This window comes from Dipodomys ordii, unplaced genomic scaffold (genome assembly GCF_000151885.1).
Source record: "Dipodomys ordii isolate 6190 unplaced genomic scaffold, Dord_2.0 Scaffold298, whole genome shotgun sequence".
In the NCBI taxonomy this organism is placed as follows: Eukaryota; Metazoa; Chordata; class Mammalia; order Rodentia; family Heteromyidae; genus Dipodomys; species Dipodomys ordii.
In genome coordinates, this window is record NW_012267514.1 from 396,806 (window position 1) to 408,165 (window position 11,360).

At 37.6% G+C, this 11,360-nt stretch overlaps 1 protein-coding gene across 1 annotated transcript; it reads left to right on the forward strand.

Annotated features, from left to right (window-relative positions):
* Positions 1-391: 391 nt before the first annotated feature.
* On the forward strand, positions 392-7,210 carry LOC106001431 (olfactory receptor 5D13-like). Its single transcript, XM_013036522.1, has 3 exons — positions 392-536; positions 5,540-5,624; positions 6,268-7,210. Exons 1-3 carry the CDS (start codon positions 392-394, stop codon positions 7,208-7,210), a joined length of 1,173 nt encoding a protein of 390 aa, XP_012891976.1.
* The last annotated feature ends 4,150 nt before the right edge of the window (positions 7,211-11,360 follow it).

Below are 11,360 nucleotides of genomic sequence, written 5' to 3' on the forward strand. Positions count from 1 at the left end.
GCATTTAATTGCACATAGCTGGGTAATCTACCACAAGATATCCAGTTGTATAGGTTTTTCTTTTTTTGGCTTTATTATAAGTCTTTTGTATGCACAAGGGTATGTTGTATACTTTGCAAGTATATGTTCATGATTTTAGTTTTGCCATTTGTGCCAATGTAGCTAAGTGTCGATCAATTATATTTTCTTTGAATATTTTATCTATGTAATTTTAGGTTCATTTTTATTCTCAAGAAAATTATACAGCAAATCAATTATATTTTATACAGTTTCCTCAATGACAGTAGAATATAGCAATTCAGGCTGGGCAATTCAGGTTTGCTATTTTTTATTTTTTCTCTGCAGGCTTCCAATTATTCAAATGAGATTCACTATTTAGTTCTCTTTACCCATGGCAATAGTGACTGTTTTGGCACTAAACATCAACCTAGTGGCCATCCTCAGTCAGTCACACACAGCTGCTAATATCTGGGGAACAGATGGACCTGGAAAAAGAGAAGTTTTCCTGATCTGGTCAGAAAGCCATACTGAAATGGGTATACTAGGGTTGGAGCTAGGGTTGACTTAGAACATCCAATTCTCAATATAATGTCAAAATCTAAAATGTAGGTTATTCTCATAGATATAAATAAATATAGTAATATAGTTTCTGAATATTGTTTATATATACTATATATACTATGCAAAATATAGTATTGCATTTTTAAAAATTTCAGTCATATATATTGTGGCAATATAGGCAAAAATGTTCAATATGAATACAATTAATAGTGATATCTATCCCTGCACTCTACCACTCAGCAGATTACATAAATGTTATATGAATTATATATTTATATGTAAAGAATACATTATATTATAACTATTATAACATACATAATATGTATCATATGTGTACAATATATGTGTCTATCATACATATATTGTATATAAAACAAATGTGTATATATTCTACATCATATAATACAGATAGACAGATAGATAGATAGATAGATAGATAGATAGATAGATAGATAGATAGATAGATAATTACATAGTTTTACAGATGTTGTGGCTGAACTCAGGGCTGGAATGCTGTCACTGAGCTTTCCTGCTCTGGGTTTGTACTCTAACACTTTAAGCTATGTTACCATTTCTCTCTTTCCTTAATTTTTTTTTTTTGGGTCTGGTCGTTGGGCCTGAACTCTGGGCTTGGTCACTGTCCCTCAGCTCTTCAGCTCAAGGCTAGCACTCTAACACTTGAGCCACAGTGCCACTTCTGGCTTTTTTTCCCCTGCTTATGTGGTACTGAGTAATGAACCCTGGGCCTCATGTATGCAAGGCAAGCGCTCTACCATTGAGCCGCCTTCCCAGCCCAACCATTTCTTTTTTAATGATACTTAATTGTATAAAAGAGTCTCATGGCTTCACTGCCTGGGTGTGTTTTGAACCTCAATCCTCAGATCTCAGACTTCTAAATACCTAGGATTACAGGCTTGAACCACAGGCACCTGGCTCAATGGAGACTATTTTAATAGCTTACTTTTCCTTTTGGACAACTACATCTCATAATTTTGGTTAATGAGTGGAGTTGATCACCCAAATGCTCCAGGGCTTTGGGGAAGTTCTGCAAAACTAAGTTGTCCCCTGGGACTCTGGTATATCTAATTGCACAAAACTGTTGCCTTTGACAATTTTCAGTGATATTCCCTGGTTTTCACATCCCCAGAGGTTATGATAATTTATATTTATGACAAAGGTTCATACCAGTATTTCCTTTCCTTTTCATTTTTTATATGTAATCATTTGACTAGTTTGTTTGAATTGCATCATTAGGCTGAAAATGTATATCATATGAAATAGTCACCTGAGTCTACTGTTGCTTCCACTGGTTTAGAGATATTACTTTTACTTACACAATAAGCAAGGATAGTTTTGGAGGTTACTAATTTTACCAATACTTCTTCAGTAGATGCCTCAGTCAGCTGCCCCTGTATTTCGGTGAGTGGAATCTGTGTTTCTGTTATTTTTATTCGAACAGACAAAATATTTTGACCTAGTGATCTTTAACAGGATCAAGGAGATGTGTATTTCCCAACAGCATTCAAATACAGTTAGTTTTACCAAGGAACTTGCGGTGTTAAATCCTGAATCCATTCTAATTTTTTATTTTATATTTACCATGTATCATAAATAAAGTGACAGTTTGTAGCTGATAGGGAAATAATAATGATCATCTTTAAATTTCTATAATCTCTGAGTAGACTAAAGGAACAATTATGTTAGTAAATGATAGAATGAAGATTTTATAATTGTGGTTTAAAACTTTGTTTGACTCTACAAAAAGAGACAATGAGGAATGTTTACCACAGAATTTGGAAGTCTAAAGCATCATAATCATGAAGTAAGTATTTGAGAGCCAATTTTGCAATATGAATAAGGTCTCTATGTAGCGAAATTCATGCTCACTAGTGAAGACTTTGTTACTGTAATGACACTCACTATGTAGCTTAAGACAGTTGTCCCAAATCAGACTGAAAAGAGATTTCATATTTTCACTAATTAACATGAGGAAATTTTTAAAGTTGGATCTATTACATGAAAATATTATAAAAATCATTTTCACAATGATACCTGGAATACTGAGTAAATTTTGGGTTTTCTTTTACTGTAGTCTTCCTGTCACCCAGACTGTCGAAGACCTTTCCATATTCATATATTTCTTCCAATTGCTAGAAGCATACACCAAGCAAACTCAGCTTTGAATAATTTACTGAACTAGGAATGTATCTAGGAATCTGACATGCTGCTTTCCCTTGTGTTTACTGTGATGTTTGGTTCCCTACCCCAGAGTTTCTAAGGTTATATTATCCCTGGCTCTTCCTCAGCTTTGTTACTATGGTTAGTTTGATGCTTGAGAGCCAGGTGTTTCAATTGGTATTTCCTTTATGTGTAAGAATGCCAAATATTTCTAGGCACTTTTATAACCACAGAACCTACTCACCTTTAAATAATTATTATTTTTCATTTTTATTTTATTGCATCCGGTTGTGGGACCTGAACTCTGGGCCTGGGCGCTGTCACTCAGAGCTTCAGCTCAAGGCCAGTGCTCTACCACTTGAGCCACAGCGCCACTTCCGGCTTTTTGCTTATGTGGGGCTGAGGAATCGAACCCAGGGCCTCACACATTCAAGGCAAGAGATTTACCACTGAACCACCTTCCCAGGCCATCTTTAAATCATTATAATCCTGCATATTTATTAGTAAAAGGCTATGTGTTCTATCCTTTAAGTACATACTAATATGTGTATTCTAATAAGTTCAGAATACTATCAGAAAGTATCTTTATTTTAATACTACAGTAATGACTTGGAGCATATGAGTGTGTTAAGGCTTCCTGTTTGAGATGGTTCTCTTTTACATTTATGTTTGCAGAGCATTAAACATAGCAGAACTCATCCTAAACAATAATTGAAAATATGATGCATTTCTAATATTTTGAGAGTTTTGATAGTTTTTCAGTTATAAATCTTCTGAAACTATGCCTATTGTAAAATGTAAAGATGTTCAGTCATTATTACTTTACTTGTTTTATCACTGCATAGCGTTAGTTGTAATCATATTTTAATGAGTAATATAATTTTCCAGTGTGTTCTGTGACTCATGTCTACAGTAGTCATTATGCTCAGGGTGATATATCATGAATGTCATAGTTTGAGAACAGGTTGATCAAAAGAAATATCTGGAGATTCCATTTAATCAGTAAATAGTTGACTGTAATAGCATATGTTTATCTTTCTAGTTCCACAGAAAACATAATTAGGAGAATCGTGGTCCAGACTAGCTCAAGTCAAAAGAATCCATTTGAACAAAAATAACAAAATGAACAATACAAAATGAAGTAACAAAAAATGTTTTGCCGTCTGGGAAGGTGGCTCAGTGGTAGAGCGCTTGCCTTACATGCCTGAGGCCCTGGGTTCAATTCCTCAGCACCACATAAGCAAAAACCAAAAAGCCGGAAGTGGAGCTGTGGCTCAAGTGGTAGAGCGCTAGCCTTGAGCTAAAGAGCTGAGGGACAGCACCCAGGCCCAGAGTTCAGGCCCCACACCTGGACCCCCTCCAAAAAAATATTCTGGGTGGGGCTCAAGTTGCAGAGACTCTACCTACCAAGAGCATTGTCCTGAGTTTGAACACCACCTAAGGTATATCAGCAAACAAACAAAACCAATAAAAATGAACAACCCTTTAAAAATTTCAAAATAAGTTAAGCATGATGAAGATGTTCAATGTATTCCACATACAACATCTCCAGAATGTGTTCACCATTAAGTTACTAGGAGTTTCAAAGACTCTGAAGAGCAAATAAATAGAGCTAGTTAAAAATTCAGCATTTAAAACAAGTTAACATTATATCGTTTTTGGCATGTCTAAATAAATAGTATCATTATGTCTGTGAAGAAAATAGGAGATTTAGGTATCTCTTCTCAGTGAATACTTCTTAGTAAATCTAGGTAGAAGGAAACAACTACAGGTTTTCATGGTTGTAAGGAGTCTTACTGTTACCAGTCAGAGGTTTAGAATCACGTGACTCTCCCTAGATAGGTATAATGAATAAAAGAGCTAAAGGTCTTCAAGAATTTGTCATCCCAATCCTTTTAGTGACAAAGTCATTGTGGCTAGGCCCAGAATTGCATACATCCAAGGTATGAGTACTAAAGGATTATTATTCATCTTCTGATTCTATTCACTTCGATTACAGGGGCCCCTGTGGGCTCTAGACACCAATGACCCAGAACTTGGCTGCTTTCATTCTTCAGCTCTCAGTGGCAGTGAATCCTGCAATAAGCATCCAACAGCAATGGCAGAATCTTGTAGTGCCATTGCTCTGGTATAGGTCTCATGTGTGGCATCACCAATAGTATAGGGACAAATATCACAGCTCTTAGTCTGAGGCTGTCTGATCTCCAAGATCATGAACACTGGGAAGCTTTCTGGAAATCTTCTAATAACCAGAGCCTGTAATTTCTCATCTTCAGTTATTCACAGCCTTCATTTTCTCCATCATTGCTGCTCCTATATTTTCCTTATTCCTCACTATCTGGAGATCTTCATCTGCTTTCTTATTACTACTGCTTTTGTTTCCACTGCCAGAATGGAGGGTTGTTTTACTTCTTCCAAGGCTGGCATAGTCTGCCATCATATTTCTGTGTTTATATACTCAGTCTATCCTACTACTGATAAAGATGAAAAGCAGGAGAGAAAAGGCCACTCATAAATAATGTTTAAGTGAACTTAGCATTGCAGGAACTGATATCAATAATGAAGGTTTGTCCAAGCTTGCTGCCAAAATGAGCTGAATTGGCTACTTAAGTAGCCAGCCATGGAATGTGGGCAGGGTGTCTGCATTTAGGTGAACTAAGGTAAGTAATGCTTCGCAGAGAGGGAGGACAGTATTGACATCTATCGTGACCCAGTCCCTCATGTACATGCAGGATCATAGTAGTTCCAATTAAAAAATTTTTCTCATGCACATGAATGACTGTTTTTCCACCATTCCTAGGATTTCTACTGGGCCACCAGGGCAAGGGCAGCGTCTGCCTTCAGAATATCAGCAGTTTAAGGGTCCTTTTGAATTCATCAACGAGGTCAAATGTATTTTAATAATAATGGCCTGGAGAAAGCCTACAGGAGTCAGAGTTGTGCTTTAACATCAGACATCTGTGATTACTGTCTAGCATCTTTACATTATCCAAGGAGTGGTAAATGTGGGCAGGCTGTCCTGTGCATAGATAATTGGCTGCTGGGCTTGATGTTCTTTGCTCATTTTATAATCAGACCATCAGGAAAATATCTAAAAGCCATAGAGTAGGAAATAACCTTATCTTGTCCTCAGAACTGTGACTAATATACAAGAAAAGCAGTATGATGTCCTCATCATAAATATCACCATTATCACTGACACTGATTTAAAAATATTCAACAGTGCCCTAACATAGTTTTATTGGGAGCAAGTTAGGTTTATTATACGAGATATAGTATAATATGTTCTGTACAGTATCATGTAGCATATTCTGTTCTTCTGTTTTGCAAGTCTTGGCTTTTCTTTCAATAATTGAAACAAGACTTTGCCATTCATTTTGTAAATGATATCAAAGTCAATGTCAACTACTGCCTAGCCACTCAGGGCTGACCTATGGAGTCTCCTATCTGCTCACATCTTTCTTTCCTTTCTCTATGTCTAATACTAGCTTTGATCTTATTATATCAAGTATTGTATTTTGTCCATAGGATCAAACAAAATCAGACTGTTGGGGTGAGCTTCATCCTCCTGGGCTTCTCAGAATATCCAGACCTGCAGGGGCCACTCTTCCTGGTTTTCCTCACCATCTACACCATCACCGTGCTGGGCAACCTGGGCATGATCTTCATCATCAGACTCAATCCCAAGCTCCACACCCCCATGTACTTTTTCCTCAGTCACTTGTCCTTTGTGGATTTTTTCTACTCTTCTGTGATCACCCCCAAGCTCCTGGAGAACCTGATTGTGGAGGACAGAAGCATCTCCTTTGCAGGCTGTGTCAGTCAATTCTTCTTTCTCTGTACCTGTGCCGTAACTGAGACCTTCATGCTGGCAGCCATGGCTTATGATCGATTTGTGGCTGTTTGCAACCCTCTGCTCTATACAGTTGCCATGTCCCCGAAGTTGTGTTCCTTGTTGGTGGCTGCATCCTACTCTTGGGGTCTGGTGTGTTCCTTCATATTTGTGTATTTTTTATTGACATTGTACTTCTGTGGGACAAAGTTTATAAACAACTTTGTGTGTGAGCATTCTGCCATTGCTGCTGTGTCCTGCTCTGACCCCTCCCTTAGTCACATAATCCTTTTGTCCTTTGCCACATTCAATGAAATCAGCAGTCTGGTGATCATTTTTACCTCCTATGTGTTCATTTTTGTTACGGTGATGAGAATGCCCTCCTCCGGGGGGCGCTACAAAGCATTCTCCACATGTGCTTCCCACCTCACCGCCATTACCATTTTCCATGGCACGATTCTTTTCCTCTACTGTGTTCCTACCACCAAAAGCTCATGGCTGATGGTCAAGATTGCCTCTGTCTTTTACACCGTGGTCATCCCCATGCTCAACCCACTGATTTACAGTCTCAGGAACAAAGATGTGAAGGAGACAGTCAGGAAGCTAATCACTGCCCAATTAAGAGGTTATACAAGTTGATCAAAAAATTTTAATAAGTTTTTTATTGTGAAAATACTGCACAGAGGGGTTACAATCACATGAGCAAGGTAATGAGTACATTTCTTATCAAGCATTGTTGCCTCCTCCTTTGTTTCCCCTTCCCATCCCTGCCCTCCCCTCTCCACGACTCCCCCGCCCAACCCCCTGCCAAAGTTATAAAGTTCGTTTTTCGACATGACTTGTACATCTCATTGTTGCAATGGATCCACTTGAATCCCTATTTAAATAATTTGTTTTTTCCTTCTGCTCCCCAAATTATACCAACATCAAATACAATGAAAGTAGTGGTATTTTGTGGAGGAGGGACATACCAAGCAACAAATAAATCATGTGGTACCATATAAATAGGTTAGAAACAATAGCAAGAAAGAAAAACACACTTGTGTCCTTATTTGGGGTTCACTTCACTTAACATCATCTTATCTGGTCATATATACATAGCTTTTGACCTTTTTTGCTTGTCTCAGACATATACGAGTTATTGCAAATAAGGGAAACCATGGGACCTATGTTTCTTTGCGCCTGGCTTACTTCACTTAGTATAATTTTTTTCCAAGTCTTTCCATTTCCTAACAAATGTTATTCTTCCTGATGGAGTTATAGAATTCCACTGTGTATATATACCAAATTTTCTTGATCCATTCATCTACTGAGGGGCATCTGGGTTGGTTCTATATCTTAGCTATGGTAAATAATGCTGCAATAAACATAGTTCTGCTGGTAGCTTAAATCTTATTCATCTTAGGTTGTCAGTGCTCTGGTTCCATTGCAGATCAATCTAAACATGTTTAATATCCCTCCACTTCCATTTTATAAAAATGTGCCCAACATCTTACTGTCCTTGATTATAATGAAGTTCTATGTTATAATATATTGTTCAAAGTTTATTTGGAATTTCGTGCAACAATATGAAAGGATGTCCATTATTTTACCCAGGTTCCCTCATGACAGAACAATATAACATCCAGGATGTTGTTATTGACATAATACTCATAAGTGTGACCTATTGATAACATTAAGAAATCATAACATACAATGAAATACAACTTGAATCCATCTATCAATGAACTTACTGAAGTTTCTCTGTTAAAAATCATTGAAGTAGCATTTGATTACATTACTGGTTCAGCTTGGGCAATGAATCCTCAATTTCCATCCCTAATGTTTTCCATCTTTCCAAAAACTTGAATTCTACAGCTGTTTTATTGAGAGGAATGTTAACTGCATAGATAGTATATTTACTGAAATATCATGCCTTCCTTTTGGGTTATTCTGTGTTACTATTGTGTCACTCAGAGCCAGTCACATAACAATATTCAAAATAATAAGATAAGAATATTGTCAACCTCTTACCAAAGTGCAATTCTAGAAGCCAAGAGAAATGGGAGTCAGAAGAGAGCATGTCCTAATATGATGAGCACATTTACCTCTTTGAACACATTTGTTCTTGGTAAAGCTAGATAATTTTATGGCACATATGATGCAGTTCATGATTTTTTTTTTCTGATTTGACTGTAGTTTTCTATTATGACAGGTATTTTGAATGCTGTCACCAGATTGTTTTGGCTGGGAGTAACGATAATAACTTGTGTTTTCTCCTTGTATTTTTCTAATCAGGATTAAAGCTTATCTACTAATGGTGAAGATAAAACCACTTGTTTGAGATTTAAATGGTAATTATTTCCCTGGACATTTTCAATCCCATTTGAGTGAATGCTATGATAGTACTTTTACAATATTACAAGTAATTGTCTAGGAATATATATATATATATATATAAACATTCTTTAATTTTCATAGTATATAATAAGCTATTTTACTAGAAGTGTTTAAATGTTAGACATATGTTTACTTCCTTTGAATTAAATTTACTTTACTATGGCATATTGAAAACTGAAAAGTGATGTCTTTATAGGATACAAGATGATATTTGATACATGTATGAATTCTATAAATCCAATTATATTTATGTCCTCAAACATTTTTTACATTGTTTGTAACAACCTCCTTCCTTGGTGATATGATATTTGAATTCAGGGTTTTGCATCTGCCAGGCAGGCACTCTCTTAATTGAGACACACATCCAGCTTTTTTGTGTGTTAGTCCTTCCTTCACATATTGTCTCCTCTTTTTCCTGATGCTGATTCTTGATTTGTAAACCTTAGTGCTGATTTTTTTTTTTTTTTTGTCAGCCTTGGGCTTGAATTCTGGGCCTGGGTGCTGTCCCTTAGCTCTTCAGCTCAAGACAAGCACTCTACCACTTGAGCCACAATACCACTTCTGGTTTTCTGGTGGTTCATTGGAGAAAACAGTTTCACAGACTTTCTTGACCAGGCTGGTTTTGACTGTGATCCTCAGATCTCAGCCGCCTGAGCAGCTAGGATTACAGACATGAGACATGGGCACCTAGTAGTGTTTTTAGTTTTAAGTTGTTTCCTGTCTGGTTTGATTTTTGTGCACTGTGGTTGGAGTATCTCCTATAGATTTTTCACTAGAGAGTTTCCTTTGGCTATTTTCCTCCTCTTCTTCCTCCTCACCTCCTCTGGGTTCTCACTACTCGTTCCAGTTTAGCTTGGTTACACTGAAGAGTTCTACACCCTACTCTACTTCATTTCTCATTCTGCATCTTTCTTTACAGCTTCTTAGCATTGGCCACAAAGGTGTCCAGAAGTTGAACTACACGTCAACCTGAACGCTACAGGTGGTGTAATTTCCAAGTCCCCAAGGATTCTGTAGCCCATACAAACTTTTCAAAATGGCTAATTTAAATGGACTGCCATTGTAATTCATTGCCTCTGCTTTGAAGATTTTTTCCCCTAGCCCCTAAACTGATCATAATTACAACTATAATAGCTATAACTAATTACATTAGTTATAGGAGTTATATACATAACTAGTTATTATTAGTTATGGCTAATGTTCAGCATTACCTTAAAGCTGTAATATGTGTCAACTTCTAGGTCATAAGAACAAATGCTGAGGCCCCTGTGGGCTCTTGCTAATCCAATCTTTCATGGAGTGATGACACACACTTAGGTGAAAAAGAAAATGGTACAGAAATCCAGCAATTGGGGGCTGGGGAGGTGGCTCAGCGGTAGAGTGCTTGCCTTGAATGCATGAGTCCCTGGATTCAATTCCTCAGCACCACATAAGCAAAAAGAAAAAAGCCGGAAGTGGTGCTGTGACTCAAGTGGTAGAGCACTACGTTTGAGCTGAAGAGCTGAGGGACAGTGCCCAGGCCCAGAGTTCAGGCCCCACGACCGGACCACCCCCCAAAAAAAAAAAGAAAAGAAATCCAGCAATTGTTACTGAGAATAGACATACAAAACTGAATCATGTTTCTTTCTTTTCTTTTTTTTTAATGTGAAAATACCATACAGATGGGTTACAATTACATTAGCAAGGTAATGAGTACATTTCTTATCAAGCATTGTTGCCTCCTCCTTTGTTTCCCCTTACCATCCTGTCCCATCTCCCTCCCTCCATGCCCCACCCGCAAAGTTGTAAAGTTCGTTCTTCAACATAACATCTTGTACATCTCATTATTGCAATGGGTCCACCTGTATCCCTATTTAAACAACGTGTTTTATCCCTTCCCCTCCACAAATTATACCAACATCAAATACAGTGAAAACAGGTTATGCCGTGGGGGAGAGACATAAAAAGCAACAAAAAATCATCTTAAAAATATGTTAGAAATAAGAACAAGAAAGTAAAACCATTTGAGTCCTTATCTTGGGATTCATTTCACCTAACATCAACTTATCTGACTGTTTCTCCTTGTCTCAGACATATACTAATAATTGCAAATAAGGGAAACCATGGGAACTATGTTTCTTTGGGCCTGGCTTACTTCACTTAATATAATTTTTTCCAAGTCTTTCCATTCCTCCTCCTCCTCCTCCTCCCTCCTCCTCCTCCTCCTCCTCCTCCTCCTCCAACTCCTCCTCCTTCAACTCCTTCTCCTCCTCCTCCTCTTCCTCCCTCTTCTTCCTCTTCCCGCTTCTTCTTCCTCTTCCCGCTTCTTCTTCCTCTTCCTCTTCTTGTTAGTGTGGGAGGCGGGGAGTATGGGCTTGCATTCAGGATTTGGGTGTTTTCCCTTAGCTTTTATTCTCAAGGCTAATGCTCT